Source organism: Coniophora puteana, assembly GCF_000271625.1.
Source record: "Coniophora puteana RWD-64-598 SS2 unplaced genomic scaffold CONPUscaffold_19, whole genome shotgun sequence".
Taxonomy (NCBI): domain Eukaryota; kingdom Fungi; phylum Basidiomycota; class Agaricomycetes; order Boletales; family Coniophoraceae; genus Coniophora; species Coniophora puteana.
The window spans coordinates 96319-119171 of NW_006913071.1; the positions used below are offsets into that span (position 1 = coordinate 96319).

At 53.0% G+C, this 22853-nt stretch overlaps 7 protein-coding genes across 7 annotated transcripts; 3 read left to right on the forward strand and 4 right to left on the reverse strand.

Moving 5' to 3' along the window:
• Nucleotides 1-897: 897 nt before the first annotated feature.
• On the forward strand, nucleotides 898-2525 carry CONPUDRAFT_85725 (uncharacterized protein). Its single transcript, XM_007776969.1, has 6 exons — nucleotides 898-1009; nucleotides 1068-1662; nucleotides 1714-1794; nucleotides 1849-1878; nucleotides 1938-2057; nucleotides 2115-2525. Exons 1-6 carry the CDS (start codon nucleotides 978-980, stop codon nucleotides 2160-2162), a joined length of 906 nt encoding a protein of 301 aa, XP_007775159.1. The 5' UTR covers nucleotides 898-977; the 3' UTR covers nucleotides 2163-2525.
• Nucleotides 2526-3878: 1353 nt separating this feature from the next.
• CONPUDRAFT_67012 (WD40 repeat-like protein) lies at nucleotides 3879-5866 on the forward strand (the record flags this gene model as incomplete). Its single annotated transcript, XM_007776918.1, has 2 exons — nucleotides 3879-4743; nucleotides 5019-5866. 2 exons carry the CDS (start codon nucleotides 3879-3881, stop codon nucleotides 5864-5866), a joined length of 1713 nt encoding a protein of 570 aa, XP_007775108.1.
• Nucleotides 5813-9357, forward strand: CONPUDRAFT_147589 (uncharacterized protein; the record flags this gene model as incomplete). Its single annotated transcript, XM_007776970.1, has 18 exons — nucleotides 5813-5833; nucleotides 5898-6011; nucleotides 6069-6314; nucleotides 6377-6457; nucleotides 6544-6675; nucleotides 6732-7286; nucleotides 7462-7502; nucleotides 7696-7708; nucleotides 7851-7988; nucleotides 8045-8058; nucleotides 8121-8274; nucleotides 8359-8591; nucleotides 8751-8769; nucleotides 8825-8852; nucleotides 8980-9015; nucleotides 9074-9098; nucleotides 9148-9256; nucleotides 9310-9357. Exons 2-18 carry the CDS (start codon nucleotides 6006-6008, stop codon nucleotides 9355-9357), a joined length of 1878 nt encoding a protein of 625 aa, XP_007775160.1. The 5' UTR covers nucleotides 5813-5833; nucleotides 5898-6005.
• A 167-nt stretch (nucleotides 9358-9524) lies between these two features.
• CONPUDRAFT_159836 (uncharacterized protein) lies at nucleotides 9525-10365 on the reverse strand (the record flags this gene model as incomplete). Its single annotated transcript, XM_007776971.1, has 2 exons — nucleotides 9525-10224; nucleotides 10289-10365. 2 exons carry the CDS (start codon nucleotides 10363-10365, stop codon nucleotides 9525-9527), a joined length of 777 nt encoding a protein of 258 aa, XP_007775161.1.
• Nucleotides 10366-10884: 519 nt separating this feature from the next.
• CONPUDRAFT_67223 (glycoside hydrolase family 37 protein) lies at nucleotides 10885-13657 on the reverse strand (the record flags this gene model as incomplete). The annotated part of the gene is made up of 9 exons (XM_007776930.1): nucleotides 10885-11151; nucleotides 11210-11300; nucleotides 11371-11712; nucleotides 11783-12119; nucleotides 12174-12573; nucleotides 12630-12664; nucleotides 12716-12850; nucleotides 12905-13322; nucleotides 13373-13657. The coding sequence occupies 9 exons, from the start codon at nucleotides 13655-13657 to the stop codon at nucleotides 10885-10887; spliced, it is 2310 nt and encodes a 769-aa protein (XP_007775120.1).
• A 1329-nt stretch (nucleotides 13658-14986) lies between these two features.
• Nucleotides 14987-17348, reverse strand: CONPUDRAFT_30653 (kinesin-domain-containing protein; the record flags this gene model as incomplete). The annotated part of the gene is made up of 7 exons (XM_007776908.1): nucleotides 14987-15061; nucleotides 15113-15445; nucleotides 15497-16100; nucleotides 16150-16229; nucleotides 16286-16791; nucleotides 16824-17107; nucleotides 17203-17348. Coding segments are annotated over 7 exons (2028 nt in total), but the record flags the coding sequence as incomplete, so codon positions are not given.
• A 481-nt stretch (nucleotides 17349-17829) lies between these two features.
• On the reverse strand, nucleotides 17830-20325 carry CONPUDRAFT_140383 (uncharacterized protein; the record flags this gene model as incomplete). Its single annotated transcript, XM_007776972.1, has 8 exons — nucleotides 17830-18341; nucleotides 18394-18677; nucleotides 18741-18955; nucleotides 19015-19520; nucleotides 19570-19656; nucleotides 19729-19922; nucleotides 19994-20052; nucleotides 20288-20325. The coding sequence occupies 8 exons, from the start codon at nucleotides 20323-20325 to the stop codon at nucleotides 18078-18080; spliced, it is 1647 nt and encodes a 548-aa protein (XP_007775162.1). The 3' UTR covers nucleotides 17830-18077.
• Nucleotides 20326-22853: the final 2528 nt, after the last annotated feature.

The window sequence follows — 22853 nt, forward strand, 5'->3', positions numbered from 1 at the left end:
CCCCTACGTGTCAAACACAGCCATCCGGCCCTTTTGCCGACGTCGCTCAAAATTTGCACAAGTCCCCTAGCCACGTGGTCCCTTTCTCGCCATGCACCCCTTATAATAGAGTGTATTACCAGCATATATAAGTAAAAACTATTCTAATTGTAATATATAGTACGTAGAAGAAAACCCGACCTTGATACGACCACGGGAAGGGGAGATATACACTGTCATCGTCCCTCCCAGCGGGCGGAGGAGGGCGGGAAGCGTATAAGACGTCGTGAGAGCCCGGCGGGGGTAGTCGGGGCGGCGGGTGGAAGGCGGGAAGGCGGGAACTATGTAATGTACGTGGTTCTGCTGACCGGACATTGCCGACAGGAACAGGGAATGGGAGAAACACAAAAAAGGGAAAGACATGGTATTTACTGGTTATGGGAATCACCATAGCATACACCTGCGGTATCGAGGATACGTGATATCAGCAGCTAACTAGCCGGGCGGAGCAGCCTTAACTCCCTGCTAATAAGCTTATCCCCGTGGGAGGAACAGGTGCTGATAACAGGTTCACATGAGCGCAGAACCAAGGAACATACGGCTTTTGGAACGTCAAAAATGCATCTTGCTGGTAAAGGGGTACTCAGAAGCCGAGGCTGGCGTTCACTTTTGCTGTTTTTGTTCTTACTAAACTGATAAAATGCCTTTTTGTACATGTAAAATAAGTACATCTATGTCTCGTACAAGAAATAATATTTGAACTCAAAATGGATAAGCTAGGGTCATAAGCCGAAAAGTAATCTATTTGTCGCATCCCAAGTTCCACAGAGAGACGCGGGCCGTGCACAGCAAGTTTGGGCGCTTACCGATTCTATTGAAAACACGCAATGGGATGCACCCTTTCTTCTCACCGCCCACCACCACTCGCTTGCATCGATAGCGGTACCCGCCAGTACTTCCCATCTGCAAATCCAATCTTTGATCAAATAGTCTGACGAATGTATCTGAACCGTCAACCGAGGCAGAGCGGGTGAGCGAGCTGCGTTGTTTCTCCTATCAGCCTCGGGCGCTCACTATCACTGTATCAGAGCACCTCCCCCATACTCCCCGCAACCAGAACACCCGCCGCTTGGAGGAAGAAGGTCTCGTCCCACTGTTAATACTGGGTGTGACTACGCATCAGTCCCATCCAGACGCAGGGAGACGGAACCCCTTTTACCAAGCGGCGACTTCAATGCGTCTGGAGGGTTCACGTGGATCCTCGTAGTGACGCTCGTGGTTGGTATCATCACCGGGTCTATTGTCACTTATACAGCTACAAAATGCAACTACTGTGTCGATGTGGATAGGATGGAACACATCCGCGCTGGCTGGGAGCTCGAAAGGCTGCGCCACGATACAGAGGCAGCCGAGCGCGAGGCAGACCGTCACAGATGGAGGCTCGAAGATGTGGCGCATGCGGACAAGCTGGAACGGTGGAGGCGGGAGGACGAGGAGAGGCAAAGGATGGGGTTCTTTTGGGCGGACTTTGAGCCGCTGAACTGCGTGCGCCATGAGACGCGAGAGTATAGTGCGCGGCTTGAGAACGTGCCCAGCGGCTTCGAGCACCGCATTGAGGCGTGCAGGGAGACGGAGATGAGCGTCAACGGGGTTATGAGGAAGCCCACTCGGTGTGAGGATAAGGTGCGCTGTGTATCGTGTCCTACCTCATTTGTTGGTTCAACGCATGCAAAGGGTGCGAGGAGTCTATATGGCTTCTGGGATGTGGAAGGCGAGGCTGAATGTGGCACCTACTTCAACTGGTTCAAAGACAAAGTGATTCATGTTGATATATCTCGACGCGCATAGCTTACTGATGCACGATTGCAGGGTTGTAGAGCTCGCTGGTCAGGCTACAAAGTAGGTCATTGATTATATAGCCCATTGGGGCCATCCAGACTGACTTTGACTCGGAATAGCGATACGAGATGTACATGGAGAACTTGCGCCCTGGCGATGACTGGCAGATTATGTGCTCTTCGACACCTGCCAGTTTTATGGGTATGACATTTTCACACCCTCATTACTGCGTTAAATGGGTTAGTGCCGTCTGTCGATGATCTTGTTTGCTCGCAGCTTATTCGCTTTTGCTACAGGGCGAGGGCACTTACGGCCTATGGGACATCAAGGATGGGTCATGCTAATGAGTTACGTGTGCATTGCTGTAACGCCCGACAGTGTCCTGAGATGTTTCCCTTCCTCCAACTCAACTGACGTCTCCCCTCAATGTATTGTGTAGATATGTGCATAAGCGTGATCGCGTCCAGTGAGAAAACGTCCCGGGAATCTCTCTCGATTTTGAGTGAATGATACAGGGATGTACTCAGCGCATGGGAAACCTTAGAGGGAAGCGGGTACGTGAGCTTATCGAAAACAAAGAGGGCTTCGCGAGGCGCGTAGCATTCTTTTGCATGAATGTTGCGGATATTTTCACATACAGTACCTTACACTGGAGATGTATTGCTGTTCTTTCGCCTCTCTACCTTTAATACACGCTCATATTTCACCCGACAAGCTGGACATGGTTGTATGGCCTAAGCCTTGCTCAACGTTACACGCAAAATCACGAGCGGCTGTGCAATTATCTGTAACTGCAACGAGGCGAGAGACATAGCGCCATGACTAGCATTGAGAGCGCTCAGGGGTCGTCGAGTGTAGACGCGACGGGCGTGTCGTGGTGGAAATGAACAGATTTACCTACAGCATGAGGACTTAAAGAGGCAGGCAGCGTCAGTATATGGGAAATGAGGAAGATGAAATGAAAGGGCATACAGACACCCGCCTCAAACTTCTCTGGAAGGTGTATGTTGTTTAATCATGAGCGCTTTCATTATGAGGTTTGATGCAGTCGTAATCGCAGATGGATGTAGGCGCTCAAGGAGATGTTCGGTGATGAGCGAGTCCTGGTGTTTTCCAGGAATGTGCTGAGAACGACTGTGATGACCCCGATGTCTGCGAACGCGCATAATGAGACCACAAAGGAAGGAATAGATAGCGCGTAAACTTACCGATTGAACCTAGATGGAGAAGAGAGGGGAAGGACAGGAGCCAGCGCTGTGGACGTGAGCTATACTAGATGGTTTCGAATCTCCAAAGCTTGTGCAAGTCAGCATGTGCTACCCATATGTGAAGGCGAGAAATTGGACGAGCCATGTGCTCATTCGTTGAAATCATTTGAGTAATTAGCATTCATTTGGCACTATACTCGGTGTGCCGGTGGTACACGTACACGACCTGTACAATCTAAAACGATGACTCGGCGACATACACGGTCGTGCACGCCTACGAGAGCAGAACCCAAGCGAGGAGAAAATACAAGCGCGAGCGGAGTCTGCGTGCATAGGTTAGGACACGGACTCTGGGTTAAGCTGTACCGGCTGTGAATGAGTAGAAAATACCCAACTGATGGAGGCGGATGCTGTCTTCAAGGTCGGTGGAACGGAAGCCATGTTCAGACATGGAGGGCCCTTCTGCGGAGAGAGATGGGAGACTGAGGCCTGAGGCTGGATAGCTTCATCATGTACTTTTCCTAGTAGGGCTTGAACGCAACGAGATGCGGGAGAGACGAAAAGGTAGAGCTCGAACGAGCAAGCTGGTCATGTCCGAATGTGCTATGTTTGGAGCCACATTTCAAGCTCCGCTTTAATTGCAGTACAATTATTAACGTTGTTATATTTTTCGCAGGCCGATTCTGCGATACTTCTCTTTTGGAATACAAGACTTTGGAAACAAGGCAACCGCGATGTTTTACGTGCTGGACTAGCGCGTGCACTTACAGCATCGCTGAGTCTGGCTTCCGGCTGTCTTATAACAAACCATCGCCAGCGAAGTCATGCAGCCCTCCTGTACCACACCATATCATGCATGACAACGTCTTCCAAGCCGAACCATTCAAGGGCCATACAGGGCGCATCCTCGCGCTAGTTTATTCGCCCGGTGGGGCATGGTTAGCTACAGCATCGATGGACAAGACGATACGAATATGGGAGGCGTTCACAGGGTTTCAAATAGGCAAAGAGTTGGAAGGGCACCAGAGACCCGTTCGTACCATTGCTTATTCTCCAGATGGGCAGAGCCTTGTCAGCGGTTCTGATGACAAGACCATTCGAGTATGGGACACGAACACGCACCATACGGCCATGAAGCTTGCTGAGGGCCACAAGGGCTGGGTTCAAGCTGTGCAATATTCTCCGAATGGCACGATCATTGCAAGTTCCGGTAGCGACGGATGTCTGAAGCTCTGGAATGCCCGTGTGGGTGACTGCACAACGACACTGAAACATCCCAATAACGTGGGTTCCATCTCGTTCTCACCCAATGGCAAGCATATTGCGACTGCATGTGATGATAGGCTTGTTCGCATATATGACGTCGACGAAGGGGTTCTGGTTTGGACGCTCGCTGGTCATCGCGCCAGTGTTCGATGTGTTCAATACTCTCCAGGAGGATCCCTCATCGCAAGCGCTTCGGACGATCATACCATCCAACTTTGGGACGCTAAGACAGGAGAAATCATCAGAAGTCCTCTTTGTGGTCATAGATCCGTTGTCTACGCCGTATCGTTTTCTCACAATGGTCAGCAGTTGGTCAGCTCCTCTGAGGATCAGACTATTCGAATCTGGAACATCACAACAGCGGAGTCGACGTTGGGGCCTATATACAGGCACAAACATCCAGTTACTTCAGTAGCCTGCTCGGCGTATGAAGAGTGTGTTGCTTCGTGCAGTGACAACAACGTGTGTATTTGGAATATACCCGATGGGGCCCCGGTTCTTCCACCAGTGAGCAGTGTGCACGCCATTATATATCTCTGTCCTTAATGCAGCCTAGTTCAAACTTTCGGCGGAAAGCGCCATAGACTCGGATGTCACGGAGACACAGCAGTATGTTGCATCATGCAGTTTTCTTACGATTGAGGTCTAAAACATACAGAATGAATGCATACAGTACAATCAGAGCCATATCGTGGTTCTCTGACGGCGAACACTTTGCGACTGCAGGAGACGATTGCGCTATCAGGATATGGAATGCGATTACAGGTCAACAGTCTTCAAACCCTCTCTTGAGGCACGAAGGGGCTGTGAACGGGATAGATATATCAAAGAGTGAAGAGCTCTTAGCTAGCGCCGCAGATGACGCTTTGGTTTGCGTCTGGGATCTCAGAACCCACCGTCTTGCCCTGGATCCTCTTTCCGGTCACGACGGTTCCGTGTGGGCGGTCAAACTGATTCCTTCCGATGAGCGCCTATTTAGCGGAGGGTATGACAACACCATTCGCGTATGGGATGTGCAGTCCGGTGGCCAGGTGCATATCATCAGGTCGCACACTGGTTTCGTTCGAACGCTTGGAATTTCACCTGACGGCTCTTGGATAGCAAGTGGATCCCAGGATGATACTGTCCGATTCTTCGATATCCACTCATATGAAATACTAGGCAGCGTTCTCAGACACAAACGCGCGGTGTCTTCTGTCTACTTCTCTCCGGATGGCTTACAAGTGCTGACTGGGTGTGCGGATAACACGTTACACATCTGGGATGTCTCTCGAGGGGAAAGGATTGTGCGTTTCCAGCATGCAGATTTCGTCAGATGCGTACAATTCTCGGCGGATGGAACCAAATTCATGAGTGCCTCTGATGACAAGAAAATATGTGTACGTGAAGCTAGAGCAGGAAAGCTGATCCGGGCTTGGCTACAAGACGGGGGAGTTGTGGCGGCGGCGCTTTCTCCCGATGGCGAGAGAGTTGTCGGCGGATGTAGAAATGGAGATCTATACATGTGGGACGTTGGCACCGGAAAGCTCATTCTTCCGAAGGTCAGCACCCACATCGATATTCTTGATGCATAGTGTTGAACAGAATTAACTGATCATTACACAGCGACTTGGCGGCCATGGTTATACGCGCCCAGCGTTGAAAATCGAGCCCAAACCTGAAGTCCACCTCACCGAACAGGTATCTGAGTCTAGCGATAGTCTTGGAAGCTTCATGAACGTACGTCAGCCTCGTCCAATCCCACGAAAAAATTAAATCGTAAATTCGTACCGGTAGAGACCAGCCGTCATCTTCAACAAGCATAAGGCGGATGGATTCTTTGCTGGAGTCAACGCTAAAGACGTAACTTTGACTCAGAGTGCACCACACACGTTCTCAAGGTACACTTCTGGGAGAGAAACAAAGCCTCCTTTGACACCACAGCACGGTACACAGGCTCGGGTACAAGGCCGAACATCTCTATCCCAGAACTTTAACCTGTTTCTGGAACGTGCGAGATGGAGTGGGAGCAAGAGAAAAGAGGTGTGTGCCCCCTGTGACATACCTGTGCATTCATCTTAATTATCCATTCGGCGTCATGATAGGCAGATACATCGGGATATAATTGCAACGTCGTTCTCCGCGACCGCTCGGGTAGGACAACGCGATGGTTCCGGCCCATGGAAGTGCGTAACATTCTTGTTGCGTAGATCCATTCAAGTGCATGCTGTCTAACGATTCTCAAACACATATTTTTATACGACTCGCACAGATCTGTACATCGGGAGGCACCGACAACATGGGTCACCAGGAAATCCCAGGAAAAATACCATCGGTGGCAAAGTATACAACGAATAAATGTCGGCGCATATTGGGGGTCGTTTTTCCGGCATATGGCTCCCCGGTACGTAGTAAAAGTCTAACGTATACTGTATTTATTATAATGCGGACAATTATCAGCGAAACGTGGCTGCACAAGAAGACGTTGGTAGGAAACGACGCGACAGAGATGGCTGCAAAGATAAAGATGTGTCTGACACAGAATCGGACTCGACAAACTCGGGGGAGAATTCGACAAGCTCGACCAGCACACCACCAGAAGGCTACAGCCATGATGGATATGACACCCATTACCAAGCAGCGAGTTCGGAGGCGAGCCTCCATCAGGCTAACGGTCTGATTTGCTGCTGCTTGTGGCCTTCACTGTCTAGACACCAGCATAGAAAATTTCATCCTGACCGTGGGCATCAGACGGAGTCAGCACCCAAACACACACAGGTACTAGCTCCTTCATCAGGCGGTACTCAGCCATCATTAGGTCGCACACAAGCGAGATCAATCTCGGATTCAGGGCAAGTGCACACGACACCTACTCAGCTGAAAATAGAGTCAGCATCCGTTCCTAGTGGCCGAACATACCCGCCCTCAGCCCAAGATTGGAGGGTGGACCAGACCTCCGAATCCCATCAAGTTCTGAGACTGGGAGTACGCTCCGTTGGCGTCCAGACGACGGAGGTACTGACTTCTCCGAGCCAAAATAAGTAACCAGATATATACTGTTCTGTCTTTTGTCCTGTACATTAGTGTACGTTTGTTCACATAGTATAGCCTCTTGCAAGCTTCTTGTTTTACATCTTTCCTGTCCATCTTTTCTTGATTGAGCAGATTTGTACTGTCACAATTCGGTTAGATGGCCCGGGTAATTCTCATGGCGTCTCGTCTTATTAAAACGTGAGAGATGCGCGTAATGAAGGCTGTTTCCGACATGATCTTGAATTCTTTCCATCCTTCCCGCTATCACCTCCAGGGGCATAGCTTTTATTTCATCATCATCCGGATATAGCACTTGATGCGCAAGCGTGCAGATGGTTACGAAGGACGCTTTCTCGGATCTTTTGATAATGCTTCTTTTGGTTATTTAAAGATCCGGTGTTACAGTAAGTTACTGTGGTCTTTTCTACTACTTAAGTCGGACTCCCTCACATCATGAGCCTCACGTTGAGGTATCTCTGCCACCATCATTGCTGTATTCCTTTCCTCTCCAAAGAGTAGCATTCATAACCAATGTCCTCCACCCAGTCGTTTATCCCAAGCCTGATAGTCGGGCCTATTGAAGCAGGAGCACTTGGAAACGGGTTCTTGACCGGGGCGTTCTGTGTGCAGGCGTACATATACTTCACTAGGTTCTCTGCGGATAAACGAAGCTTCAAGGCAATGGTATGTTCTAATCACCACGGACATGAGCGTTGACTAAGCTGAGCTATGTCCTTTAGGCATTAATCCTCCTGTAAGTTACAAATTTCGATTGAGGACATACACTCAGCTCTGATATCGGAGTAAAATATCGAGTCTGCTTCAGCTTGCGCATTTTGCTAGTGGATGCTTCCTCTCGTGGAACATGACCGTTTCTGCTGTGGAGGATCCACTGTCTCTGCTATGGGATGTAACAGTCCCAATAAGTGTGGTAACTCTCTTGACTATGCTCTTAGCGTTCGTGGTGCAGGTATGTGTCTCCGTAAAGCATCACTTCATAGCTTTTGACCGAGTTGCGCTATAAAAGCTCTTCTTGGCTTACCGTATGTGGAAGTTATCGGAAAAGGCCTGGATACCAGCGATAATCGGAATGTTCCTCATATGTCTTCGACAAATACCTGCATATGTTCTATTTGACACAAGCACAGTCGAAGACGTCCTGGCTTATCGGGACAGACAAACCTTACTCGTCCTTGCATTCACGTCTGCACTCATATCCGATGCCTGGATGACATTTATTGTTGTCTACTACCTTTGGCGGAAGCAAAAAGATATGAACTCGGAAAGGTGCGTCCGACTTGAGGTGCAAAACTTACATGTCAGTAATAATGATCCTAGTGGATCGCCAGTGAATCATACTGTTGATAAATTGATTCGCTGGACAGTTGGACAGTTATAATTTGGTTGTTTCACGTATCACATCCCTCCTAACCCATTGACATGCAGAGAGCGGCTTGTGCACTTGGTAAGTCCGGCATCTTAATAGCTGTGAACGCATATCCCCTCATTGTGTTTCTTAGCTTGATTTCAGCGCTCGTTCTAGCTACAGTACGTTTTCTCGAACAAGCGAGACTCGATGCTGATGTATAAGCGCTTGACCAGTTTTTGACGCACCCTCACACTTGTAAATTGTACCGTTTTTATTTTTTATGATTTGTGCTCACATATGAAATAGATATATGGCTTTCTATCTACATCCTCTTTGGATCAGGTGCGCTCATACTGTTTTAGGTTTGATTCCCTGATTCTCAAGCCGCCGTTTCGTACAGTATACGCCAATGTTATGATGTCAACGTAAGGATGAGCTTCTGTTATATGTTGATGCATGCTGATGTATTTGTAGGATGAACGGGCGATGGATACTACGTCATCATAGCGAAGTAATAATCTACCAAAACAATCGTAATGTTTCCAGGCAAAAGATGGGTTACAACCAGAGAAGAGGCAGTCAGGTATGTTCACCCTCATATTCTCTGTTGATTGTCACTTAATGCATGAGCCACAGGGCATCGCTGCCAATATTCCCGTAGAGAATGCACCAGAATCCGCATAAACAGCATGGGGACGTTCCTATAGCGTCTTGTTAGTGTTTCATGTGGTTCTTTCGAGGACGGTTTTGGCTTAAAACATAAATTGACGAGTAACTCGTTAGATTATCTCGCACTGAAACTGGATCTCTTGTTCTTTTATCACTATGACAAACTGCTTTACTACTTTTGCCTACAATGTCACTAATTCATCGATGGTACCAAGAAAATCTGTCGTAGCTTGAACCCTTTTAATCATCTTCTCCCACCTCCCATCATGCCACCCTTTCATCTCATCCCACTCCTCCTGCCTGAACACGCGCCGACACCTAATAACCTGCGCCGCCACAATAATATCCGCATACGAAAACCTTTCCCCGCACAACCACTCTCCCTTGCTGCACTTATACCACGCATCTATCTCACCCAGCCCCTTCTTCAACGCCGCCTTATGCTCCTCCCTCAAAGCGCTCCCCTCGGGCGACATCTCCTCCCACGACAACCCGTGCCGCTGCCCGTGCACCCGCCGATACCCGGCCGCGCACCGCTCGCTGTGCACTTCCGCTACACGCGTGACGACCCACCGCTGCGCACCCCACGTCGCAGCAATAGCCGCGCCCGCGAGCGCCTTGACCAGCGCACGCGACTCGCCGGGAAACAGCACACGTTCCCCATCTGCGTCGGGGTACGTGTCCTCGATGTACTCCGCGATCGTCCACGAATCAGTAACGACCGCGCCCGTGTTGGGGTCGAAGATCGTCGGCACGGTGTATCCCTGCGTGCCGTTGACGCACGTATTCGTCGGCGCGTTTATGTGCCTGAGCTCGGTGTGCAGCTCGGGGAGCTCGAGCCAGCGCGTCTCGAACGGGATGCGTTTGTACGCGAGCGCGAGCCTGCAGTGCGGAATGCGTCGGTCCGCGCGGGATGACATAAACTCAGTGGATGTAGAGGGCGTACCTTGTTTTGAGCGTGTTAGGGCTCCAGAACTTGCCCGGAAGCTCGGACTGGAGGTCGTACAGGATGACAGGCTTCATGGTGTGCTTTCTGGCGCGATGAGGAAGACGGAGCACGCACACATATCCCACCCTGACGCTGCGAAGAGAGCTTTTATGCTCGTTTTACACATCTCTGAGTCAGAACAAGGGAGTATGAGCGCCTGAGTCTCGGGCAGAAGACAGGTATGAGACCGATACGCTGCAGTGGCTTGGTCATCTTGCTATCCAGCGGTTCGAAACTTACCGCCGTGGCCATTCTACGGCCGCTCGGCAGATGGCTAGGCTGTGAAAACCGTACGAAAAGTTAGTCATATGAGAAATTGACTGAACTACTTGACATACGGAGAAAGGAAACAAGACAGAAGGGGCCCTCGCGCCGCTACGGCGTATGGGACTTTGCCGGAGGGCTTAGCTCAGGATAAACATTAGTCTACCATGATCTTGAATATACGAGTAATCCTTGTTCAAACAGCAAAAAATGAACTATTAGGTATTAATACTACCACTATTCGACGATGCAAATCGCCTGACCTTGGTATACAATTGCATCTCCCACCCCTACATCAACATCTGCAATACGACCCCGCCCAACAGCGCCACAGCGCCCATCACGCCCGCCCTGCCCACGGACATGGACACGGCGCCGCTCGAGGACGAGAACTCGCTCGCGAGCAGCGGCGGGCACTGCGGCGCGACGAGCACATCTCCGTACGTCGCGGCGACCCAGAGCAGAACACCGTTCGTCCACCCGAACCCGGCCTGGACGGTGTACTCGCCGCCATAGCCCGAGGAGTCGACGTTGAGGTTCGAGAACTTTTCGAACATCTGTTCGGCGTAGCGCAGGTGAGCACGAGTACACGTGGCGAGCACGGGAGAGACTCACATTTCCCGTGTTATTCACACTCCCCGTCAGATTCAGCTGGCTATCCGGGAGCCTGTCCAAAAGCCCGGGAATCGACCCGCCCGTCGCGTGCCTGTCATGTCGACATGGAGCAGTCAGCCATCAGATCATCGAACAGAGGACAGAGAAGCAAAGGCACGCACCAAGAGCAAAACACGCTCGTATAATACCGATTCGCCAGCTCGCGCTGCAACCTCGCCCCCCACCCCTCTCCCGCCGTCGCATTCCCCCCATTAACAACCGTCCCGTCCATCCCGCTCACATCCGCACCCGGACCCGTGGCCGACGCGTTCTGCTTCGAGCCGAGCATAAGCTGCCCCGGCAGCTCGCTCTCCGCAAAGCCGATCTGCCCCGCCGGAATCAGCGCATACGACGACGCGCCCGCGGGCGCGGCGGGGAGCGCGCTGCCGGTCAGGTTCGCGGGGAGCGCTTGCAGCGCCTGGAGGATGATGTACTGGTGCGGCGGCCATGCGTTGGGCGCGTCCCTACAGGCGCACATAATATACCCATTAGCTTGGTCCGCCCTAGCTTAGCTCCTATAAGCACGAAACGCACCACTGCTGCCCCGTATAATCCAAAAACGTCACCGGCACAGTCCCGTTATACCGTTCCATGACCATGTTGACAGCCGCAAAATGCGCGAACGCGCTGCTCGCGTTCGCGAGGACCTCCTCCGGCACGATCCCGTTCCAGAGCGGGTAAAAGTTCGCCATCGTAAAAATGCTGTTGCGCGCATTAGAGGTCAAGTTAAAGTCGTAGAACGCGAGCTTGTCCGCGTCCCAGTGCAGATCGAGAATGCCCTCGCGGATCGACGCGGCCGTCTGCTGGTGCGCCGAGACGGCCGAGGCGTTCGACGTGCCGTACAGCTCGGCGAGGAGGATGTGCGCTTTGTCTGATGGAACATCAGCGCCGCTTTCCGTATACGATAAGCAAAGAGAGTACGCACAGAGGATGCTGTTCAGGTCCACAGGAACATGGTTCCGCACATTCAGCGACCGCAGCCCTGCGCTCCCCAGCGCCGGCACAGCCTCGAACCGCGAGCTGTAGTCCCACCCCGTCTCGGCGCCGCTCGCGAGCTCGGCGTACAGCGCCGACGCCTCGTCCGTCGTCAGCGGCGTCTGGAGCGTCGGGTCGTGCACGGTGAGGTAGTCCGTGAGGTACGACTCGGGGCGCGGCGCGGTGTTGTTCACGGCGTAGCGCGCGAGGCTGTAGGTCTTGTTCGTGTAGGGACTTGTCACCTGGACGGTGCGGTTCGTGTTCCACCATGCGAGTTCGACCTCTGCGAGGGGAAGGGCGCGCTGGAGGATCGAGCTGTCGTTTGTGGCCGTGACGTAGTCGTACAGCATCTGCAGGTGCATGTTAGGAAGAGTATTGCTGAAGGTAGTATTTAGGAGATGCGTACGTGAATGAAGAGTGGCGGCTGAGAGCGGTTGAGGTCTGAGTATCCCTAGTAAGCGAGAATAATGGTTCAAAGAGGAAAGCACATACAATACTTGCGACCGCCATTGGGAATAAACCCAAAGTCCTCGAGCTCGCTCATAAAGTTCTGCAGAGTACCATTGACAGAGTCATACAAGCCAGACTTGAGGAGACCCTGGATGATCCAATAGCTATCCCAGTAATCTACAAACGCGCATCAGCCGACCACGCCCATTCGACGTCCACAAATGCACTCACATTGTTCCCTGAAACGGCCGCCAGGAACGACGAACGAGTAGTTGAGCGGGATAAACGTGCTCTCGCACGCGCCGCCGGGGTATATATCGCACTCGGCCGTGACATTCGCTTCGCGCGCGAGCTGTGTCCAGTAGCTGTTGACCTCGAGTGCGAACGCGCGCAGGAGCTCGTCGGACACGTTCTGGGCAAAGGGCGGGTCGGCGCTGAAGCCGGTGAGGGCGAGGGGCTGGAGCTCGAAGCCCTCGCCGTTGAAGTCGGTGTCGACGAACTTGACGAGGTCGTCCTCCGTGAGAGCAGAACTTGAGTTCTGCAGCGCGGCGAAGTCGGCGAGGACTTGTTGGGAGGATTTGGAGGTGGGTTTGTCGACAAAGGTCTTTGGGTCCGCGTAGAGCTGGGCGACGTTGACGGTTTGGAGGATCTGGGCGGACTTAGCCCCGCATACAACGTCAGGATGTGAAGTGGACATACCTCTCCTGCACAGAAGATCTCCCCAATGCACCAATCCTGAACAGGCGGAAGGGCAGCCTGGGAGGGCAGCGGTGCACCCAGGGACGCCGACTGAGGGGTCGCAGTGACAGTGACATAGGTGAGGGTTGGTACGCCTGTCTGGATGCTGATGCTGAACGGCTCCGTAGCTGTCGTTCCCGTGCTCGCACTCCCACTGGCAGTCGACACTGAAGAACTAGAATCTGCGGGTGCAGCGAGTGCGACGTGCGCGAGGGCTGCGGCCGTGGCCAAGGTAAGCGCCCACATACTTCGAGCCGAGGGTTCGATCCGAGCCGTTCGGCGAGGTGGTCGACGGTGGTGCAAAGTCGAGGTGGAGACGGGGCATGGTGAGGTCGTATTTATACTGTCCAAGGGCGTTAAGCTGAGACTTTGCCAGGGGAAGGGAATGAATGTAGATCAACGACTAGCCGAGGTCTGGTGACCTTTTGTCGCTCCGTGTCGTTCGGTCTCACGATGGATTGATGCATTTGTCGCCCCTCTGCTTCAACTAACTCCGAGACATCCATTCTTTGCATCCCATTCAGCCCAGTTCAGCCCTCGAAGTCATGTCTTCAACCGAGAAAGACGTCACGGACATTCCAGAGTCCTAAGCGCCATGCCCTGCTCACCGCCTTGAAATGTCGAAGATCCATATGAAGTACTTCCTTGGGTCGACCCACATTCTAAAGACGGTTGCCAACCTCCTCAGACGCTCATCAATCATCAATAACGTCCTTATGTTCCGAGGGCAGCGACTAACTCAACGCGCCACTGATGCGGGGCCTGTTAATGGTGCACTTCTCATTATTAGGCGCCCATATGAGGTATGTCTCATCAAGCACCATCATGGTACTCACATACTGCAGTGGAACCCAGTGACTGCCCGAAAACATCTTTGGCGATGCAAGATCTGGCGGAGGTCAGAGTTCCGGGGCTCGACAACTTTTTCTGCCCGCGGAACTTTGATGCTGCTCCGGAGATGGGATGCTTGGTCGAGGCCATCTTAAGCGCTTGAGCGACGATCCTCGAAGCTGCGAAGCGACTGCAGACGGCGAATATCTATCATGGTCAACAGGCACGTTTACTCATAAACAGTAGCAGGTCAACCGGTCAGGAGCGGATCAAGAACGACATAAGAGCACAGACAGCATCTACTCGCAATACAGCGACAAAACACCAAGAGACGTGAAAGAAGGTCAAGAAACACCATGCAAGAAAGGTATCCATCCCACTTCAGGGTATACTTACAACAATCGCCCACTCTACAAGAAACAAACAACACCAGCCCACTGACACCTACGCGTTGATCACATTCTCCTTCCTCCCCTTCAAGCTGCTCCCGTCCCCAACGCTCATATCGATGCTCACGTCGTCCATCAGGCTCCACTCCTCCTCGAGCAGCGTCGGGCCCTTCATCAGCTCCGCCGATAACTTCAGCGGCGACTCGGCGTCCTCGGTAATCGTGTTGAGCGTGCGTTCCGTGAACGGGCGCAGCCGGGCTTGAGCAGTCGTGGAGGACGTAGTGTCCGACGCGGACGCAGATATGGTAGAAGAGGATGCGGGGGTAGAAATAGAGGGTGACAGCCCCAGCCCAAGACTCGACCCGATCGAATCAAACTTGGACACAAACGCCGTGAGCGCACGGCGCTCTTCCTCCAGCTTCTGACGCGCCTGCGCACAGCTTCAGCACCAGCGACGAACAAAAAGCAAAAAGAAACCCACCCTCTTCTCCCTCTCCAGCTCCCTGACCACCTCCCGCGCCCACACCTCCCCTTCCTCCCTTTTCCTCCGCTCCTCCTGCACCTTCCCCTCCCACTCGTGCTCCACATCCTCCCTGACAGCGCGCAGCGGCTCGCCGAGATTCTCCTCGTACCCCCTTACGACGATCTCGAGCTCGCGGATCGTGCGCCCCTGCTCCGCGAGCAGCCTGTCCTTCTGCGACTCGGGCGCGTCGGGCGGGATCAGCGGGCGCGCGAGCAGCGCCTCTTCGAGCGAGAGAATCTGGTTCGCCTGCGAGTCGATCTGCCGGCGCGCGGCGAGGAGCTCCTGCTGCAGCTGTTCATCCAGCGTCAGCACCAACGAAGGCGGGAATAAGAGACGGCGCACCTGATACGGACTCATGTCGAAATCAAGCCTGCTCGGGCTCCCCGGGACACTGACACTCCCTCCCCCGACGCCTTCAATCGCATCGCCCACACTCTGGCTCGTCAGAATCAGCCTCGTCAGCTGCTGAATCCGCGCATTCAAATCCCCCATCGCCACACTCTCCTCCTCCCTCTCCTGCCTACTCACCCTCCGCCTGCTGCTCGCGCTCCCACCCACCGCCGCCGCCGCCGCCGCCGCCGGCTCCCCCGCGCGCGCAACCTCGCGATCCTCCGCAGCCATCGCCTCCCGCGCCGCCAACTGCGCTCTAAGCCCCTCGATCTCCTTCCTATACCGCTCAATGAGCGCATCCGCATCCACCACCTCCCTCTTGCGCGCGTGCAGCTGCACCTTCTTGATGCGCGACGCGAAGCCCAGCGTGCTCGTGCTCTCGCCGACAGCCGCCGGCTCGGGGTTGATCGTGCACACGACGCTGATGCGCGCGTCGCCGGCGAGAGAGGGCTGCAGCAGCCGCGTGAGCTTCGAGTTGCGGTACGGGACGTGGTCCGCCTTGGCCTTGGACGCGTTCTCGGCGAGCGTGGAGATGACGGTGCCGAGGGTGAGCAGGCTGAACAAGTCGGGATGAGGATAAGACGGTACAGAGAGAGGGGGCACACCTGGTGTTGATGAACTTGCCCTCGCGCGTCCGCTCCTTGTCCGACGTCGCCTTCTCCGACCCAGCTAGGTCAATCAGACTCTACACGGCCGCGAATCAGCGTCCATGCCCGACGATAAGCCAGCGTATGCACGCACCAGCACACTCGTCTGCACGCTCCGCCCCCCGATCGTCTGCAACCGCGTCCCACCAGGCGTACACGGCCGACTATACGGCGTCTGCGGCCTGCTCGGCGTCTGCCTCCCACCAGCCGCCGCGGGCGTCGTCCTCCCATTTACCCCGCATTCACCCGTCGCGCCGCGCTCACGACTCTCAATGACCAGCCGAAACACACTATGACTCCTGCTGCTCCGCTCGTTCCAGTCCGTACACGCCGTCCGCCTATTCCTCGCCCCGCGCTCAAGCACCGCGCGCACGCCCTTGAGACTCGTCACGACCTCCTCCCGCAGCGGACTGAGCACGCCCCCAGCCAGCAGCTGCACCGGCGCAGCCGCCGCCGTCGACGGCGCCGCGAGCAGATCGTGCAGCTGCTCGTTGTATATCTCGATGTACGAGCAGCGCAGGAGATACTCGCGCGCGGGCGTGCGCCGGATGTGCGCGAACACGTCTTTCATCGCGAGCGGGATGATCCCCGGCTCCTCATCTGTTCCTGACTGTCCCAATATGCGTTAGGACTGTCGATGGGTGAGCTGGGATGGGGGGTGATACGCACGAGGGTGAAGGTCTTGCCGCTGCACGTCTGCCCGTACGCGAACACGACCGCGTTGTACCCGTCCATCGCGGCGCCCACGTGGCCCCGCGCGACGCGCGTGTACACGGGGCGGTTGGCGGTGCCCGTGAGGACTTCGTCGAAGTGGTATTGCGGTAGGGCAGAGGCGGAGCGCGCGTGCGAGGGGATGAGCTTGAGCGTCTGTGCGGCGGAGAGGTCCCATGCTATCTCGGTGTCGGTCGGGCGGACGCTGCAATGGCCGGTGCAGTATCAGCTAGAGGGATGGGACGGAAAGACGGGTGGAGGGCGCGTAGGAATGCACGCCACGATGAATGTAGAGCGCACCGAATAGACACGAGCACTTTATCCTCCTTGCCATGTTCAGCAGGCCCGCCGGTGCCCTGCTCGTCGAGCTCCATAGAAACATCCGCATGGTCCACCGTGTCCGCATCGACAAGCGCCTCCTCGGGATCAACGCGGCTCACGTCCATCTTGCTGACCTCGCTCTCCACGACACCACCAAACGGGCTATGCGAGTGGCCTTGCGGCGTACCGGGCGTGCGCGGACGGGGCATGGGCGGCACGGGGGGAACGTCGAGTGAGAACGACGTCGTCGACACGGTTTTGCGCCGCTGGTGGGCACCGGGCGTCGCGGGGACGGGGACGCCCGTGGAGCCGGAGCTGAAGGAGCCGCGTTTGAGTCTGGGGGTGGGCGGGACAGAGGGCGAGGTCGGGTGGGAGGTGGTGCGGGTGCGGGATTCGGAAGTGAGAGTGGATTTGAACTTTTTGGCGGTGTTGAGGAGACTGATCGGGGTAGGGAGACCGGAGGAGGGGATAGAGGTGGTGCTGAGGGAGAGGGGACGTTTGCTGGGAGTCTGAGGGACGCGAGAGATGCGGGAGGGAGCGGACATGGTGGTATTACAGATTTACAATGTCTGGGTGTCTTGTGTCTTGAGGTGGTGGTGGTGGAAGCGAGAATGTTTTATTTTACGGCATAGTAAACTGAACCCTGGGAACGTGAAATATTGTCTCGCAAAGTTACATAGACGCTCGACGTGACGCGTTCACGTCACATGTCAATCCCTCCACGTCCTCGACCCGGCCTCTGTATACCTGTCCAACTCTAGGAGCTGTCAGATACAAGAACGTTCAGCTCACGAGTGCAGAAACCGAGGCCATGAGTAGAATTGTCAAACCAGAAGCCCTTATAAGCAGTACGTCTACACCTTGACCTGCGGAATATTAAACAGCTTCACACCCTCCACCTTCTCGCCCACTGCCCCCACGCCCACCTCGGCGTACCCCAATGTACGCTCGCTCTCTCGAACGTCCATCGCGTCCAGAAGCCGCTGGGCCGCCTCAGGTATGAACGGCTGCAGGCACAGCGCACAGACTCGGATTGTCTCAAGGACCGAAACGTACGACGCAGCCGCGGGCTGGGGATCCTGCGCCCAAGGTGCGCTGTTGGTCATAGTCGCATTGGCCTGGTCACATCGTGAGCACGAAAGTGCCAAAGAGATCGCACGACAGACGTACCTGGCGAAGCACAAGCATGATCGCCTCCAGCGCATCTCCGAGCTCGAGCATGTCAAAATTCTTCCGTACAGTGGCTCCCAGCGCACCAACGCTGTTCAGCAGCTCCAAGTCGACGCCGAGCGCTTTCGCCTTCTCCGTGTCTGATAGAAGCGCTTTAACGTCCAGCTTCTCATCGGCTTTCGCCACGCGTGCACGAATCGCCTTGGACGTGATCCGCATAAAGAGGTTCCCAAGTAGATTACGAAGCTCGTCCGAGTGCTTGTCGAGCTGCTCCGTTGACCAGTCTAATTCAACGCAACCATCTGATTAGAACGTAGAGACGGCGATAACAGAGGAGAAACACGCACCGACATCATCCCTGAACCGTCCCCCCACACGCGCGAGGTAGAACCTCACAACATCTACCCCGTATATCTCCATCGCCTCAAACGGATCAACAACGTTGCCCACCGACTTGGACATCTTGCGCTGATTGACCGTCCAGTGCGCATGCGTCAGAATCGTGCGCGAGAGCGGCAACTCCAGCGCTTTGAGCATCGCCGGCAGATAGATCGCATGAAACCTTATCCCCACATGAGCCCACGAGCACTCGGAACAGAACCAAGAGCAAAACGCGCGCACCGGAGGATATCCTTCCCAATCACCTGCACATCCGGCGCCCACCCCGCCCCGCTGCCCTCCGCCGCCCCGCCCGCCCACGGAAACCCGATCCCGCTGAGGTACACCGTCAGCGCGTCGAACCACACGTAGATCGTGTGCTCCGGGTCCCCTGGCACCGGCACACCCCACTCGAGCCGCGTGCGCGGCCTGGACACCGAGAGGTCGTCCAGGTCGTTGTTCTTAAGCAGGTCGACGAGGTACTCGTGATAACTCGACGGGAAGATCGAGCCCTTGTCGCGCGTGTAGTGCTCGAGCAGCGTCTCGCGGAACGCGGATAGACGGAACTTGTAGTTTTCCTCCTGGGACCACTCGACGGTCGACCCGGTCTCCGTCGACACCGTGATTTCTTCGCCCGAGGGGAGGGTCGTCTTGTGGACTTGGGAGTGGGTGTAGAAGCATTCGTCCGAGACAGAGTACCATCCCTCGTACGCGTCTTTGTAGATGAGCCCTTTCGCGTCGAGTTGTTTCTACAGCGCCTTGTTAACACGCGTATATTCGAGGAGAGGAAACACACACCCAAACATGCTCAACGGCCCTCCGATGCTCCGCACTCGTCGTGCGCATGAACACCGTCCCGCTCACATTCGCGCTCCCCGCCAGCCTCTTCCGCCGCCCCGCGCAAGTGTATCAGAGAAGAAGAAGAAAAAACGCCCAGCGAAAACTGAAAACACACACACGGAACTGCCCGCTCAGCCGATCGCACAGCGCCATCGGCCGCACACCCCGCTCCGCAGCGACCTTCTGGATCTTCAGCCCGTGCTCGTCCGTGCCCGTGAGGAACTTCACAACCCTGTCCGGGTGCGCGATGCGCGCGTGCCGCGCAAGAATGTCGCCCGTCACGAGCGTGTAGAGGTGTCCGATGTGCGGCACTAAGGATCAGGCGTCGGTCGGTCGGTCGGTCAGTCGGACGCCGAAAGGGACAATGGCTGAGACCGCTCACCGGCGTTCGGATAGAAAATGGGTGTGGTGACGTAGTACGGCTTAGTCTGCGCACCGCTGCTCGAAGACGAGAACCGGAGGTTTCCGAGGCGGCCGGGGAGGAACGCGGGCGCGTTGCAGCGACGCGTCAGTGTCAGTGCATTTCTGAGCTGCCACGGAGGGAGGGAACCATAAGAGCGTCCGAGTTTAACACGGGGAATACGGGTGGACATGGGAGCTGCTGAATCGGGCGGAGAAGACAAGCGCGCGTCGTCGGCACGCGGGATATCGAGCCGGCCCTAAAACAGGCCCTCACAATTCTTTTGACACAACTCCTTGACTTTGCAACTCCATTTTAAGAGCGCCTGCTGCAGTACTGTTCTTCTCTGTAAAGTTAGGTGAGGTAATCACTGCTGATAAGAGTGTGAAAGGTGCAGCTCCCTCAAAATGTCTTGCAAAATACTGCACTTTTTTGACCAAAAGTTTGTTCTGAGCCCTCACTACCATCATGTGCACCAAAACATCTTCAAGGTAATTCCGAGATAATTATCAGAGACAAAGCCTGCCAAATTGGGCTCAAATAAGCATCAGCTATTTATAAAGAATGTTATCAGAAGATATTTGTACTGACATCCCAGCACATATTTAATAATTTCACAATAATCTTGGCAGGGTTATCAAGATTATTATCCAAAAGTGGCTTTACAATAACTGCTTAAGTAATCTTTCAAGTATTTCAGGCTCCAGTTATTCAAAAGCCAATAGGGCAGTTCCTGATAATCTTTTTGATAACATTTCAAATATCTAAGGCTGTTGTTACTTGAGAGCTGGCAGGGGCATTTTTGATAACACTTTTAGATAAAAACAAGTTACTTACTTGAGCCCAGATAACCCCCATTTAAAATATTTTTTGGATATCTTTCAAATACTAAGTCCGTTTTTATCTTGAAATGCTTGCAGTGAGGGCTCAGAACAAACTTTTGGTCAGTTTGTGTTCCAACTTGTGTACATTGGTTCTAGCCCAGTTCTAAGGGCTTATGAGGCCTTACAACTGCTTGTAGCCTGGCAGAAGAGAAGAGTCATGATTAAAGCAATCTGTAAGGGGGTCATAACATGTTGCAACCCAGTTAAATGACCTGCAATCAAGTAGAACCCATGTAATGGTTATGAGAAGGGTTGCAAGAGGTTAGCAATTTGCTTCAATGATATTGAAAATATTTATAGACTTTACAATTGCAACCCAAGATTAAAATCAGGATATCACTCCCAAGGCTGATTCTGGTTACTTAATTTGAAAATGTGTACAGCATCTCTTCTCCACAACCTTGTGGTTTGCCCACTTCTCTCACAGCATTGCCACAAGCAACTTTGTTAGCTATCTTACTTATTAGAGACATATTAAAATCTGGTTCTGTGGATTCAGATCTTAGACCTGACTTGGTAATGCTCCACATTATTTTCTATGGCATGGTGAATCTATTGTTCTCCCAAATTAAACAAACTGTACACCCATCTATAATTACATGTAAGTACCCACTTGAACTCCTTATTCTACTCTACTCACATGGGAATATACCCATATTCCTAGCTTCATTTTATTGGGCTAAGGTTTTTGCAATAACTCTAACTCTCTAGGACCTAGCTACTCATCTAGGCACTTCTGAGCTCTTTGGCATTACTCAAGACACCCACACCCTCAAGTGGATTCACTGAGCTACACTCATTAGCTGTTGCACTTGGCTTCTTGTTCAAAAGCTTATGGGTCAAAGTGTGGGTTGTTCAGCTTATCTACAGGACACTTCTTGGCAAATAGCACCTGATATGCCCAGACAGCTTTTCATCTTGCCATAATAGTGCCAGAGTATTCCTGTCACACTTGGTCAGGACACAAATACCCTCTTATATTCTAAAAATTACTGTGATTCACATTATTATTCTCACCATAAATCCTATAAATAAGAGTCTTCTCTTCTATTTCTCTATAAAGCACTGATTACCAAAGCTAGTTGGTGTTTATATCATCATATATAAACTTACTCTCTATGCTCAACTAACTTTCCTCTTAACCACCACCACCTCCATCAAAAGAAATTTGAGCTACAAACATGGGCATACAAGTCACAACAAAAGCAAATAGCTCTTACATGCGAACGCACGCATCATCCTCTAGGCAAAGTAGCAGAAAAAACAATTGTAAGTTACTTTTCTGAAGGCACTGTTTTAAAAAAAACCACCTTCTTACTGACATCAGCTATGGTTTATAACACAAACAATGTAAGTTATCATAGTGATCTTTCAACATGTTCAACACAACATCAAATGTTCATTGAATCTGAAATTAGAAGAAATCACATAACATGAAAGTAGCCACATCAACTGTAATAAATAAATAATATTCTTAACAAAACCATACTAACCTTATATAGGATGCACAGCACTGGGGTAATGATACTGGAAAAAGAAACCAAGCACCAGTGCAGGTATGATAACCATTCAGTGGCATGGAAAATCCACACAAATTGATGTGGATGTATTACAGGATACATCAAACCCTCCTATCAATCTAGAAGAAGTCAAAAGTTCTCCCTGGTCAAATAAGGCTAGGGTGGGAGTCAAAAAAGCTGTAGTCTTTCTTATTCCATACAAAAGGTGGTGGAAGAAAAGGTTATCATGAGCAAAGCACATATGGATCCGGGTGCTATGAAGTAAGCAAGGAAAGGGTCTTGTAAATTCTTGTTCAGCCATTATGTTTTTCTTTTATGCAATTACTATGCTGTATCAATTAAAGTTAAAATCCTATGCATCAGGAACCTTACAGCCGACTGGTCGGAGCTTGAACAAGCTTGTGCAAGCTTGTACAAGCCCCGAAAGTCCGGACAGGC